Source organism: Sinocyclocheilus grahami, unplaced genomic scaffold (genome assembly GCF_001515645.1).
Source record: "Sinocyclocheilus grahami isolate Dianchi unplaced genomic scaffold, SAMN03320097.WGS_v1.1 scaffold225.1, whole genome shotgun sequence".
In the NCBI taxonomy this organism is placed as follows: Eukaryota; Metazoa; Chordata; class Actinopteri; order Cypriniformes; family Cyprinidae; genus Sinocyclocheilus; species Sinocyclocheilus grahami.
The window spans coordinates 1,136,289-1,150,912 of NW_015505404.1; the positions used below are offsets into that span (position 1 = coordinate 1,136,289).

At 41.5% G+C, this 14,624-nt stretch overlaps 1 protein-coding gene across 2 annotated transcripts in view; it reads left to right on the top strand.

Moving 5' to 3' along the window:
* LOC107596941 (insulin-like growth factor 1 receptor) overlaps positions 1-14,041 on the top strand; it is a 102,293-nt gene extending 88,252 nt beyond the window's left edge. Inside the window, exons 11-21 of one of the 2 annotated variants that reach the window (XM_016287806.1) lie at positions 4,794-5,071; positions 5,293-5,435; positions 5,529-5,694; positions 5,849-5,951; positions 6,043-6,113; positions 6,990-7,219; positions 7,431-7,538; positions 7,804-7,966; positions 8,081-8,210; positions 10,250-10,384; positions 13,068-14,041. In XM_016287806.1, the coding sequence (XP_016143292.1) occupies positions 4,794-5,071; positions 5,293-5,435; positions 5,529-5,694; positions 5,849-5,951; positions 6,043-6,113; positions 6,990-7,219; positions 7,431-7,538; positions 7,804-7,966; positions 8,081-8,210; positions 10,250-10,384; positions 13,068-13,575 (2,035 nt within the window). In that variant the 3' untranslated portion in view covers positions 13,576-14,041. The remainder of the gene's footprint in view (positions 1-4,793; positions 5,072-5,292; positions 5,436-5,528; positions 5,695-5,848; positions 5,952-6,042; positions 6,114-6,989; positions 7,220-7,430; positions 7,539-7,803; positions 7,967-8,080; positions 8,211-10,249; positions 10,385-13,067) is intronic. The other variant, XM_016287807.1, reaches the window with a different exon arrangement.
* The last annotated feature ends 583 nt before the right edge of the window (positions 14,042-14,624 follow it).

Sequence of the window (14,624 nt, forward strand, 5' to 3'; positions counted from 1 at the left end):
ACTAAGGTAGTCAAGCCTGATCCATAGGAGGGGGGGGGGGGCAATATAGTGCATGTTTGGTGCGGTAGGGGGCCCAACCTCATATTCTTTCATAGGGCCCAAAATTGCTAGCGGCGCCCCTGCCTGTGACATCAGTGGTTCAACCTTAATTTTATGAAGCTACGATAGTACTTTTTGTGCACAAAGGAAACACAAATAGGGACTTTATTCAACAATTTCTTCTCTTCCGTGTCAGTCTTCGATGCACGTTTACGAGAAATTAAGAGTTGAATTCATTTTTTTGGTAGCACATTAGCACAAGTGATGTCATTTGAACTTGTATTAAACTCAGAATTCTTCTTTCAATAAATTTTTTGTTGACTTTTGTATGACAAACCATTTTGGTACAATGTTGGCTTGCCAGTTGATGCCCAATGTGAATTCTAGGTCCTGATGGAAAACTACCTCTCTAGCGTACTGGAAAGGTTAGGTGGACCCTCGGTAGGAACAGAGACTGGAATACTCCCAGCACTTTCTGCCACAGTTTACAACAGTGGTCTGAAGACCTTAATTTCTTCAGTCTTCCTGAAGAGCGATTATCAAAGTGAGTCTGAGCTCATAGTCTTGAGGCGGCTTGATTTCATAGAATCAAAACCAGAATTTTGGAGGTCCAGACCGAGGCCTAATTATTTCGACATGGGGCTGACAAGATCAGAACATGAGGTTTTGGAAAGGGGTAGGTGCCAGCAGCGGAGGCTGGAGCGGAATCAGATGGCGCGGGGGGAAGGTACGAACTCCAGGCCTGTGCGGCCACGATGTTTGTTGCTGGGGCGACGGTGGCGGTTGCATATTAAGACTTCAGCAGGCTGTAATTTGGGATGCACAAACAGACACAGACTGGATTAATGAGACTGGAAAGCAGCCGCGGGCTGAGGGCTCGCACCATGTTAGGCTTTTGTTTGCCGAAACGAGGAGTGACGTCTGCATTGTGTTATCCGTTTACCTTGCTTGTGGCATCGGATGTTTTCTCGTCTCATGTGGGAGAAGAACGGCACACAGGAACCGGTTCAGGTTTACTCAGACACACATGCTTCTAGACTTTCCGAGGGTTCATTCAGGACATCTGCAATCAGGCTTTTTTGTGGTTTGTTTATTTGGTTGCGAGTTTGTGTGCGTTTTGGGGTGGGCTGGGGTTTTGAGTCATGAGTATTGATGCACAAATCGATGTCGCCAAACATCTTCTACCACTTAGCTTTCCCAAACTTCTGCTTTTGGAGCCCCATTTTCATCAAGGTAATGGTTTGCGGTTCACCCAGGGACAACGTGATGCACCCGTCTCTCCATCTCTAATCGATGGAAAACAGACTTTCTAAATGTAAATATGCTTTCCCTTAGTAGCAGGATGCTCAGGAAGCCCTTTTCTCCATCACTGATGACTTATTTCCATCTTGACCCAACAACCCCAGCCCCCTCGCTGCGTTTGGAAGTTAGGGCGACAGATTTGCCCATCTCTGTCCCCACTGAGTAGACCTCATTATCGATGTTTGAGACATAACCGTTCGAGTCTGAGAAAAACTGGAGATGCTAAAGGCTTGAATGTAGCGGATATGTTTTTCCATTCAACGGTCGTCTCCCCTTTCTCTTCCTCTCGCCCGCTCTCTCTCTCCCTCCTTCCTCAGATGTGTTCTTTGTTTGCTTTGGAGTGTCCGGCTCCCAGGAAATGTACAGCAAACCTATGTGGAATGTTAATGAATTCCAAAGTAAGATCCCTTTCGAGAGGTGTGGATGCGCTGTCTTCTCTTTCAAACTCCCACACAGCTGATCAGCTTTTTGGGCCCTGTAATGGGAGTCCGAGTCATTCCTGAGCGAAGACTTGACTTTCTGCCAGGGGACGTGAGTGAGGTGTTGCCTATGCATCAATGACACATAAGTCTTCCTGCCTGGGAAAAGGAAGACTGGATGTGCTGCTGTCAGTGTTGTCAACACCTGCTGTTAGGACTTTCTTCTGAGGTTTGCAGGTGTAAAATCTTCCTTCAGGACCCTGTGCGTCCAAGTTCTTGATGCAAGCATGACCTTTTCCTAGTCAGCAGTCAGTGCCAGAAGCATTTAGGTTAAGATCAATGTTTATGGCTGTAGACATAAGGCAGATCCTGACCGTATTTGAGTCTGAGATAAAGGTTCCAAAAAAGGATTTAATACAGTAGTATGAATGTAGTACTTCATGGGTTTTCTTTGTGCTTGATTAGTAGAGGTGTTGATGTGATGCTCAAGTGACAATATGATTTGATCTTCCACAGTAAACACCCTCAAGGGGATCTGAATCCCTAGTTAGTAAGTGTTAAATAGTGTCCAGTTGCTTCCAAAATCCCCACTCATAAATCACAGAGCGCCGTTCAATGGAAGTGACATGGAATGTGGTTAGAGTTAATTTGATTGTTCCTCCCTACAGCGTTCTACGTTGGCTTTTATTAAAAGTTTCCACTCGCAGACATATACAAAAGCAAACACACAAAGATCTTCTCCCATTACTGTCATTTCTCGGTTGATTAATTTGAGCTGGCAGAATAAGGCTTATAGTAAAGTTTAAACTTTCATAATCATCAGTGGTTCGCAATTGCTTGTAAATCTACTTCTTGAAGGCTGTTAAATAGGACATTCAAACAAGCCTTTCTGCCTGTGTTGCTATGTCAGTCTGGAAAAATACCTGCTATTGCGTCTCTAGAGCAAAACACTTTTCACGTTTGCGCATACAACAGGATCATGTAACAGAACCAAATCTGGCTGAGTTTATAGACAGCACACCAATATGACCAATGTTTTTCAATACTGATGCAAATATTTAGTTTAGTAATTATTTTAATTTTATGTCAGAAAAGTTGCACGGTAGACTGTGTATATACTGTATGTTTTAAAAAAAATAACATTTCAGGTTTATAGTAATATATTTAATATAGTAATTTATTTTTTTTTTGGCATGTATGCGATCAGCTATATATTTTGAAACTGACAGAAAAAGGAATCTGGTAATCAGCCAAGAAGCCACAGTTATCAGTTGTTATGTGTTCAATACATCAATCTATAACTAGTTATAATTCCCAAACTGTTTTTGACAAAGCTGAAAACTTGTATTGTCTGTCTCCACTTATTGTCTGTCAGTCTTTGTGTCTGGTAATATCACTTCCCTCTCTTGTATTTGTTTGGCACACTGGGGTTTCCCCCATGTTCATCTCAAACCATTCTGTCTTTCCCATCTGCGGTGGATGATATTGTTTGGTCTGACTATTGAATTTTTACAGAGATTCTGAGCGAGCAAATCATTATGTGTATCCTAAAAGTGGCTCTAGGTAAGGCTGTGACCCTGCCCTAGTCATATATGTGAAGTGGCAGTGGGTCCGTTGGCATCTGGTAAGCGCTTGTGGTTGCTGCTGACTTGCATGTCTTTAGTGGCGGCAGGGTTGACCTGAAGCCAGCGCCTTAGTTTGCTTATCGCCTCATGCACTGTCTCTACCGTCAGAGGCAGAGTTGGTCATATCATTATTATGGATGTTCAATATTTGTTCCAAATATGCCTACTCATTTCATTTTCTCATCTGCAGAAATTTTTGTTGTATGTGTATTGCTTCATTTGCAAGTATATACTTTATAGTAAGCAATGATAAATGTTTCATGAATACACAATGGTTTTATACAGTACCTGGACAGAAAGAAGAGTCAGAATGAGAAGCACGGGTCGGGGAAGATAGTTCTTGGATACCATTTATCATTTCTTTTAAAAACTAGCAATTTTCTATGCGCGATCAGTCCCAGCCCAGCTGGATGTATAACACTCATAAGAATTTAAAAGATCTCATCATTCAGGATGCTAAATGATTGATAAGATCCAGAAGAGAAAACGGAGCTCTGTAGGTTGTGGAGTAATGCAAGTATCCTCCGTGTTACTAAGAGACCTGTTAGTAGGACATTAGAGAACTAGGCTTGCGCGTTAAAGGAAGTGGTGTGTGTTGTAGAGTAATTGTGCGCAGTAATTGGCTTGTATGCTTTTAAACCAGTGTGGACTCTGCTGACACTGGCTGACTGCTCTACATCTTTCTATGATCTCTTGCTGTCGTTTACTACTTCATTTACTTTACCTCTTTTTTTCTTTTTACCTTCATTTCCATTTCTTACTTTATTTTTTGCTGTCATTTACTACTTCCGTTTCTTTTCCTCTTTCCTCATTCCCTTTTCTGTTCCCTTTCCTTTCTAATTGTCATTTACTTCTTCCTTTTCCTCTTTCCTTGCCTTTCATTTCTTATTGTCATTTACTACTCCTGTCCTTTTCCCCTTTCCTTTTCTGCTTCCTTTTCTTTTTACTGTCGTTTACTAATTCCTTTCCTTTTTCTGGTTCCATTTCCTCTTCCATTTTCCTGTTTCCTTTTCCCATTTTATTTACTTGCTCATTTACTACTTCCTTTTCCACTTTTCTGTACTCTTTCATTTCCACAGTTTAATTTCCTTTTCCCATGTCCTTCTTTCTGTTTCCTATAATTTTCCATTCCCTTTCAATTGATTTTCCTTCCTTTCCTTTCTTACTGTCATTTAATACTATTTTCTTTTCCTTATTTCCCATTCTCTTTCCTTTTTCTGTTACCAATATTTTCCATTTCCTGTCATTTGATTTTCTCTGTCCTTTCCATTTCTCTTTCCTGTCATTTCCCCCCCTTTCCTTTCCCTTCTCTTTCTTTCCTCCTTCTATTTCCTCTGCTTTTCCTATTCCTTCCTCTCCTCTCCACCTTTCCTCTTCCTATTTAACTTTTTTTTTTTCATGTTCTCAGACCTCCAGACAGGAAGCGGCGAGACCTGTTTGGAGTGGCCAATGGCACACTGTTGCAAGGTGGAAGCAGGAACATCACAGGAATGGAGAGTAACATCACTGACCCAAAGCTGCATGAGAAAGAGTACCCTTTCTCCGAGGACAAAGTCTTTACAGAGTTCATGGAGATCTCCAACCTGCAGCCCTTCACCGTGTACCGCATCGACATCCACGCCTGTAACTACGAGATCCACCGCTGCAGTGCCGCAGCTTTTGTGTTCTCTAGAACCAAACCAGCAGGTCAGCAAAACCAACAAACCAAACTCATGCACAAGTGACTACATATCCATGCCAGCGAAATATTAAAATTCCAGTAATTTTCCACTGTGCCTACAGCATGATTTTTTTTCATTTGCTATCCTGGTCATGTTAACAGCAATTAAAACCATAATGCAATTTTAAATCTTATTGAATTACTGTAAAAAAGCACTGGCCTTAAGCACAGTTATGTTTTTCCCCAGACAAAGCGGATGATATTCCCGGCACTGTAACTCAGGAGAGGGATGAGAAGGGAGAAGGAACAGTGCTGCTGCGGTGGCCTGAACCTCATCACCCTAATGGACTGATCCTCATGTATGAGATCAAATATCGTCTGGGAACTGAGGTTAGTGCGACAACTAACTCATACACCATTAAGAAATAGTTAAAACTGCAGCCAATGCCACAAACCGGCTGTGTATGTGTGTGTGTGTTACAGCCCGAGAAGCATGAGTGTGTATCACGGCAGCAGTACAGAGTGCTGCGAGGAGCTCAGCTTAGCAATTTGCCCTCTGGAAATTATTCTGCCCGGGTCAGAGCCACATCTTTGGCTGGGAACGGGTCGTGGACTGAACCAGTGTCCTTCTATGTGCCACCCCCTAAAAGTAAGAATGCCCATAAGAAACCAATGATTTTATTTTTAGGAGGTACTGATAACTTTAAAATAGCTTATTTAATGGAAATATAGAGAGGCCTGTTTCAGTCTAATGTCATATTTAGTTCTTAATTCTGTCCTCTTAATGTCCTTCTTTCTTACAGGAAATTATGATAATGCCATCTTACTGGCCATCATCATTCCTATTATAGTGCTAGTGTTGCTCGCTGCAATGATCTCCGTTGTCATCTTTGTCACCAAAAAGAGGTTGATGTCCCATCTAGTAAAAAATAGACTTCATTTTAATTTCCAGTGTCCAGTACTGTTTTTCATTGTGTTTTTATGTGTTTCCTTTCAGGAATAGTGACAGGTTAGGAAATGGTGTGCTATATGCTTCTGTAAACCCTGAATACTTCAGTCCCTTTGAAAGTGAGTATTATCTCAACTTTGTTTAACTGATTTTCTTAAAGGGGTCATATGATGCGATTTCAAGTTTTCCTTTCTCTTTGGAGTGTTACAAGCTGATTGTGCATAGATAAGATCCCTGAAGTTGCAAAGACTAAAGTCTCAAAACCAAAGAGATATTCTCTCCACGCCCTAAAACGGCTCGTTCTAACACGCTCCCACATATCTACCTCACTATGTGGGAATATTTGCATAACGCTGCCCAAATGTTCATGCAAAAAAAGAAGGCGTGGTTTCAGTAACCGCAGTTAGTGTTGAAGCAGCCATGTCAGGGAGACACTGTGTGTTTCTAGGCGAAAGCAAAAGCACTTTATTTGGCCTTCTGAAAGTAGATGCATTTAGGAATCTTTAAGATTACTTACAACAGAACAGCAATGCATTTTATGGACGACCGTTTCGTGAACCTAGGAGAGGAGGTAATTCTGACTTTGCTATGACAATCTGGCGCTTCTGAATCAGCTACTGTTTTGTTATTAGTTTAAGTATTTGCTATTGACTGTTCAAATGCGGAGTTTTGCGCATCGTGTGTGTGTGTGTGTGTGCGAGCAAGAATGAGAGAGGGGGGGGGATAAATATTATAGATAAATATTTTTAATGTATAAACTTAACATATTTTTCTTAAATATGTACATGCATGTGTGTGTATTTATATATACATAATAAATATACACAGTACACACACATATGTATATGTATACAAAAACTTTTATTTTGGATGCAATTAATCGCGATTAATCGTTTGACAGCACTATTTTATATACTATATAATATAATATTTTAAAAAATGTCATTGCTACTGTCATGTATGTAACTCTGCACTGCCTGTTCAAATGTGCTCAGTGTATGTACCAGATGAGTGGGAAGTGGCTCGGGAGAAAATCACCAAGTGTCGTGAGCTGGGTCAGGGCTCCTTTGGTATGGTGTATGAGGGCATCGCAAAGGGCGTCGTCAAAGATGAACCTGAGACCAGAGTGGCCATCAAGACTGTAAATGAATCCGCCAGTATGCGTGAACGCATTGAGTTCTTGAACGAAGCTTCAGTTATGAAGGAGTTCAACTGTCACCATGTGGTAAGAACGAGGGAAAAATCTCATCCAGCATTTGGGTTTGCCAACAACTCGTACTTTGAAATTTATGAAAGATACTTATGAAAGTGTATAATTCCTGGCAGCACCAAACAAATGGCAAAACGATACTTTTCAAACAGATTGTGCAGACACAGTTTTCTCTGTGTTTTCATAGTGTCACAGTGTAATTTCATTTTTTTGTACCCTGGTTTAGGTGAGACTTTTGGGGGTGGTTTCACAAGGACAGCCCACTCTAGTTATAATGGAGCTGATGACACGGGGCGATCTGAAGAGCTACTTGCGTTCCCTCCGTTCCAAAGAGGTACAGAAACAATCCTGTATGCTCTGGTTTTTATCCCATAATCTATCTCACTGCTTTTTAGTTTAAAAATACACTTAATTACACTTATCTTAATTTTTTCTGCTCAGATCTATGGCCAGCATCTCATGCCCCCTTTAAGTTAATGTTCACAGTTTTTTAAATCTACTCTATATTTCAGACAGATGTTCAGAAAGGGTTTGTAGTAGAGAAAAAAGAGAAGCAGAAGTGTTAAATGCAACCTTTGTGCTCTTTTTCTGCCATGTAGCAGGGCTCTAGCAGCCAGTCTTTGCCTCCACTGAAGAAGATGATTCAGATGGCCAGTGAGATAGCAGACGGGATGGCATACCTCAATGCCAACAAGTTTGTCCATCGGGACCTGGCTGCCAGAAATTGCATGGTTGCTGAAGACTTCACAGTTAAAATTGGAGGTAAATCTGTGATACACGTCACATAAATCCATATATTCAAGAATCTATTTGCTACAACAATAGATTAAAAGATGTGACTGTGACCCTTCATGTTTGCTCTCTTCATGTGTTTAGACTTTGGCATGACAAGGGACATCTACGAGACTGATTACTATCGCAAAGGAGGCAAAGGGCTGCTGCCAGTGCGCTGGATGTCCCCGGAGTCTTTGAAAGATGGAGTGTTCACAACAAATTCTGATGTCTGGTATGAGCCGCCTGTTCTCTCTGACGTTTTCTCACACACACATAAATGCAAGACTTTGTTGTTTTACTGCATTGTGTATGTGTGTGTGGATTGATTCGGGCTGGCATGTACAATACGGGTCAAACATTTGGACACACCCTATTGGTCAAAAATTAGTAAAAAAAATGTTTTTAATGGTCAAGGCTGCATTTATTTGATCAAATAAACAGTAGATTTGTTGAATTTTCCACAGTCATTAATTCAGTCTTCAGTGTCACATTATATCAGAAATAATTCTAATGTGGTGATCATTTCTTCTTTCATATTTCTTCTTATCAATGTTGAAAACATGCTGTTTCATATTTTTGTGGAAACCCCAAACTTTTGAACTGTAATGAGTACATACTACTTTACTTTAATGTAAACGGAAGTGTAGGAATTCTGTAGTGACCATAAACAGCGGCATAAAATAAATACATTTACCACATTGGTATAGATCAGAATTTTTTTTTTTTACCATAATGATGTCAATGTCCCCCATTTCACCTTTTGTGGAACCCCTTTCATAAAATAAAGGAATGTTTTATATATTCATTTATAAAACCCTGCATAAAATAAATATGTAGAAAATATTACAACAAACAAGTTATTCTTAAAGAAACTTTTATTATTTTATTAAATTAATTAGTTACTAGATTTTAAGAAAATTCATATGCAAGTAAAATGTATTTGTCTATTAAACCAATTTCAATAATTAAGCTTTTGGATCAAAAAGGTTTTATTTAAGGGTGTCCAAATTTTGACTGCTGAAAAACTGGGATTTTTCCACTCGAGCAGCAGGCTATCCCATCAGAGACTCAGTAGCCCCTCTCCACCACAGGCCCCCAACTGTCCAGAAAGCATTGAAACCGTCTCTTTATTTTACTTAATACGACAGGAAGCCTCATAGGCCTATAAGAGGTGAAAACCCTTTAATCTTTTTTTCCCCACTGATGTCCTGTGTCAAGGGAGAATATGCATCACTTCCAGACATTCTTCCAGTCCCAGCCAAGCGGAACGTGCCCAAACACATTGTCTCTTTGTCTCAGACAGACTGTCTCTCCACAGCTTTAGTCCCAGCAGCGGCGATTCAGTAGAACAGAGTCATGGTGCCATAGACAGACTCTTCCAATTCTGCAGTTTCCCAATCTCCAGCGTCCCACAGCTCTGTCTCTCGGTGCGCTCCTAACCTCCTCCAGATGTTTGGTAATGATGGGGTTGAAGTGCCAGCGCAGACCCGCCTCCCTGTCCCTCCGTCCGTATCTACCACTTTTGAAGTCCCCGAGATGAAAAGAGCCACCGCGAGCTCCCATCTCGTACTCCCATAAACCTCGCCGTTAGGTGTCTTTGTTTGTTTCCTTCCCCTGAAAATGTCCTGCTCTAATGCGGTTTTGTCTTTCAACACGCAGATGTTGCAGCCAATTAGATGCAAGTCACTGTTGTAACAGTCCTGTTTTAAAGGGTGTTGAGCTTTGTCTCAGATCCTCGGCCAATGTCGAAAATTTGTCCTCCGAAAACTAATGAATAATGACTGGCAACAGTGCGCTCTTTGTGTGGTTTTTATTTGGGGTTTGCCGACTTTCTGCTCCGCTGCTGCACTTTCTCACCGGCCGCCGGCTAATATATGGACTCATTTTCATTAATGAGGAACACAGGGCTAACACAAACACCACACTAAAAGAGAAAAGTTCAGGTCAGCGGTGTTCGCAACTTTCGCGCTGTTTTGAAAATGAGCATTTTGTAGTTCCAGGCTAGAAAAAAAAAAACACTGATGCATCCGCAGCCTTTCAGTGACACTCCGCAGGACAACAATTGTCTCAAAGCGACTCTTCGTGCATCTCTTGACCCTAAATGGCCTCATTCCTTTCCTCTTCGTCCTCGTCCGACTGGATCGAGTTACTTGATGTGTACGGCTGCTGATGTAATCGGACAAATGGGTTTTGTGACATTTAGCGTGATTTACAGTAAGTGCCTTTGTGTTGCTCCTGCAAAGTTATTTTAACCAGTTCCTCTTTCTTCAGGTCATTCGGCGTGGTTTTATGGGAGATCGCCACTTTAGCAGAGCAGCCCTACCAGGGTATGTCCAACGAACAGGTACTGCGCTTCGTCATGGAGGGAGGACTTCTGGATAAACCGGACAACTGTCCCGACATGCTGTGAGTCCACCAACTGCACTTTGCTCCCAAATTTGGCACTCTGCTTTACAATGTTAACCCTTTGTCCTCTAACCGGCTCTTGTCTATTTAGGGATGCGATATCACGCTAAAATGTTGATAGTATGTCACCAGATGCTGCTGCTAACGTCAGGCCAAGCGAAAGCTGGTGACATTTGCGTCACGGGTTAAAAGGAGACAGGTGACATCATGTTGTCAGGGAGCCTCCGTCCATAGAAGGGAGAATGTGTGGTTCCCATGGGGTGACCGGAACGGTGACCCACGCTGCTCTACTTTTTATTAAGAGCTTCTCGTGCTTATCTTCACATCTTCTTCGGAGCGTGTCTGCATGCGTCACTGATCCGGTCTGCCGTTCTCCTTTTCTGGGCTGATGTCAGTAGCGAGGCATGAGGTCTGTCCGTCCGTTTCTCCTGACCCCTTTCTCCCTCAGTCATTCTTTCTTGTCTCAACTGTTATGGAAACACAAACCCCCGGTTTCCATGGTTGCTATGACGAGATGTCCTGATTGCACGAGAGAGGAGGATTGAACATATGCTGTGCTACACTAGCGCTATAAAGACGCTCATACTTTGTCATCTGCATCTCATCATTACACTCAGCTAAACATCATGAAGTCGGGATGTCGCTCACATTTTTATGATATCATGAGAATTTAAGTAATATTTGGCTGAAATACAAGGGCAGAGATTCAGAAACAGCTTGTAGATCCATTGAACACTTGCTTGAACGAAGCAAGGGTTCGTTCCTCATAATGTCGTGCTCACTATTTGTAAATTTTTTATTTCAAAACTGTTCAACAATGACATATTTATAGCAATTGTGCTCCTTTTTAAATAGTATATAATTAATCTGTTATTAGATCATTTTAATGATTCAATACATTTCAGTTTTGTTCCATAATTGTCCCTGACTGTCAGTAGCTTTTTTCCAAAACCTAGTGAGCAGTGAGCACCCTACCTAGACATCAAAGTCATGCTTTTGTCATGCCGACTCTAACATTCAAATGTCGAGGAAGATTTTTGAAATGCTTTTGAAATGTTTTATCTGAAAATACAGTAAAAACAGTAATAATGTAAAATTTTATTAGAAATGCTCAGTGGGGGAAAAAAATTTATAAAATGGCAGGCAGGTATGAGTTTATTTTTTGTTTGTTTGTTTGCTGTTAGCTTAGCAACGTGCTAACATCAAACTCTTTTGGAATCAATTTTGAGTTGAGTCTCTTGTGCTGAACGCTATTTGCGGAGTTGCTGGCTTTGTAGAGCGCTCCAAATCAGTAACTTGTGAGGTTTTATTTCAGTTAGGATGCTGCCTTAGAAGGCAGCCGTCCATAGAGGCAGTAGACAGGAAGGTAGCTCAATGGGTTTTGGAAAAGCAATAGTGAGCGCAGACAGCAGGCAAGATTTATCACATTTTCTAACTGGGTTTGAATTCACTTCAGTGAGTAACGACAGATGGCCTCTGCTATGAATTTGTGATCCAACAAATGCCAAACAGGCAGGTTACTCGCGATCGCCAGGCCTGGGTTCCAAAAAACTTGCCTTTATTGTGTGAGAACATCTCAGAAGTTGACGCCACAGAAAAGTTTCACTTTCCGTCAGTTATTTGACCCATTACTGTGGAATGTCCTTGCGATAAGGCCTCTGTGTTGTGTGGCTACGGCGCCCCGCTCTGCTCTGAACCTGTGGCTGGAGGTCACTTAAAATCTATTTCAGTGTGCCAGTGAGCGCTGACGTTATTCTTAGCTTGTTTGTATGTTTTACCAAGATGTGGTGGGACAGTACTACACCAAACTGTTATGATCATGGGTTTTATGATTTTTTTTTATGTTGTTGTTTTTTTGTGTTGTTTTGGCTCTTTTGCTTTTCATGTGTTTCTCAGCTGTTCACTTAGGATGAGTCTGTGGAGTGTTTAGGATAGCAGTTCTGGCGTAGTGCACTTCTCAGTGTGTACAACCACAAAATGTTCTAGAAGTTGTCTGTTCCACAACACTCCTGTGTGATCTAACTCTAGTGAACACTGCCACCTGTTGATGGGTGGAGATTGTTAGTCTGAACACGGAGTTTATGAGATTTTATAGACATTAATATTGCTAGTTTGCACTGTGGTGCAATGAGTATGAGATTTGTTCCTGAAAATGAGGTGTACATTTTCTGAAGGAAGAGCTTACTTCTGTTACCACCACAATGCGGAAGTGTTGATACTTATGATTTATGTGGGTTATAATGTCTTATAATGTATCATTTTGAATGAGCTTTTTTCAATTTTCATTTCAACTTTAGTTTTAGTAATTGTTTTTGTCTTTTTATTATTTTATTACTTTCATTTATAAATAAACATAAAAAAATTATATTTTTATTTCAGTTTGTTTTTATATTTTAGTATTTTAATACATTTAGTACTTTATTATTTTATTTCAGATTTATTTCAAATACTGTAAACAGTTTTTTGTTAGTTTTACTCTTTTTTTCTGGCTTATTAAGATACACTGGAAATACTCTGTTTTTGATTCACTAAAAAGATCTTGCTCAAAAGAGTCGTTTGTTCATAAATCAGACTACACTGGTGGCGCTGTATGTATTTGGATTTGGATAAGGCAAGCAATGTGACTTAAGATCGAGTAACTTTCAATTGAAAATATAATGTAATTTCTGTATCTGGTCTACAGGTTTGAACTGATGCGGATGTGCTGGCAGTACAACCCTAAGATGCGACCGTCTTTTCTGGAGATCATCAACAGTATAAAAGAGGAACTGGAGCCGCCCTTCCGGGAAGTTAGCTTTTTCTACAGTGAGGAGAACAAGCCACCCGACACTGAGGAACTGGACATGGAGGTGCAGAACATGGAGAACGTTCCACTGGATCCTGCTTCCATGTTGGCCCCCTCCTCTCAGGGGAGCACAGGTGCTCAGTCCCAGAGTCCACAGCCACTCTCCCCAGCTCAGGGGCCAGGGACGCCGATGGGGTCCGCCCCGACCCCCTCCACCTCACCACCTTCCTCCTCCTCCTCAGACTCTCCAGGCCTGGTCTTAGACAAGCACTCAGGACAGGTAGCAGCAAACGGGCCAGTGTTGCTGCTGGGGCCAGCGTTTGATGAGACGCAGCCCTATGCACACATGAACGGAGGGAGGAAGAATGAGCGAGCGCTGCCACTGCCTCAGTCATCGGCCTGCTGATCATGAATGCTCAGTCTCCCTCTACTCCTCACGCAGGGTACCCACATTTCCCTCGCCCTTTTGTCTACATGTGTTTTTTCTTTCGTTCTCGAGGAGTCAAAACCCAGGGCTGCCTGTGGAGTCGATAACCAGATGGACTGTGTCCTTTCTGGAAATCTGAGGATCATTTTGTTCAAATGATTTTGAATGACAGAGGATGTTTCGGGCGATTGGTGACTACAAGCCTACAAAAAAACTCTTGCAATATTTAAGATTTCAGAACAAACCACCACACTGGAGAGCCCTGGCTTTCATTTGTGTTGAATTTTTTTTGTTTGTTTTCTAAAGGAAGAAAACCTGCCAGAAACAAAAGAGGCACGCATATTAGCCAGCAAGCCCAGCCCGCGAACACTTCCAGGGTGTATACGAGTGTGTTTTTTTAGACAAAAATACACATTCCCCTCCTCAGAGCAAGTATTTTTCTTCCTTTAAAACCGTCTTTGTCATCACATTTCTCTTTGAAGATGCCGCAGAAACTTTCTCAGCTGCAATCGCTTATTCTCAATCAGCGATTGGTCACGTTACTGGTTGATCCACCTTTCTACTTAAACCATTTCGAGGGGGTTTGTTAGAGAGTGAGGTGGGCTTTTTTGAAACTGTCAAATTTTTTGCCAAATCAAATGTTCTTTTTTCTTGGAATTTTTTTTTTATTATTTATCATTACATAACCCCCTATCCACAGCTGATTTTCGAGGTTGCACTTTGAAGTAGTGCAATCGGGACTAAACTCTCATACTGTCTTTTATGAGGTCTTTCTCACACCTCATCTTTTACAATCAGCTTGACTTTGTAAATCCTTCCCCTTTCTTATATGGCTCTGATCTCCAACTATTGCATGGCAGTCCCTGCTGCACGCACCATCTGTGAGCTGAGCCTCTTGTGAGAGCGATGTCTCAAGTCAAAAGAAAAGAGCGTGTCGCTAATCGCGAAGGTGAAGAGATTGGCGCGCTGCGTAGAGGCGGGTATGAATTATAAGGGATCAGCTTGATCGTGAAGCAAACTGAATACAG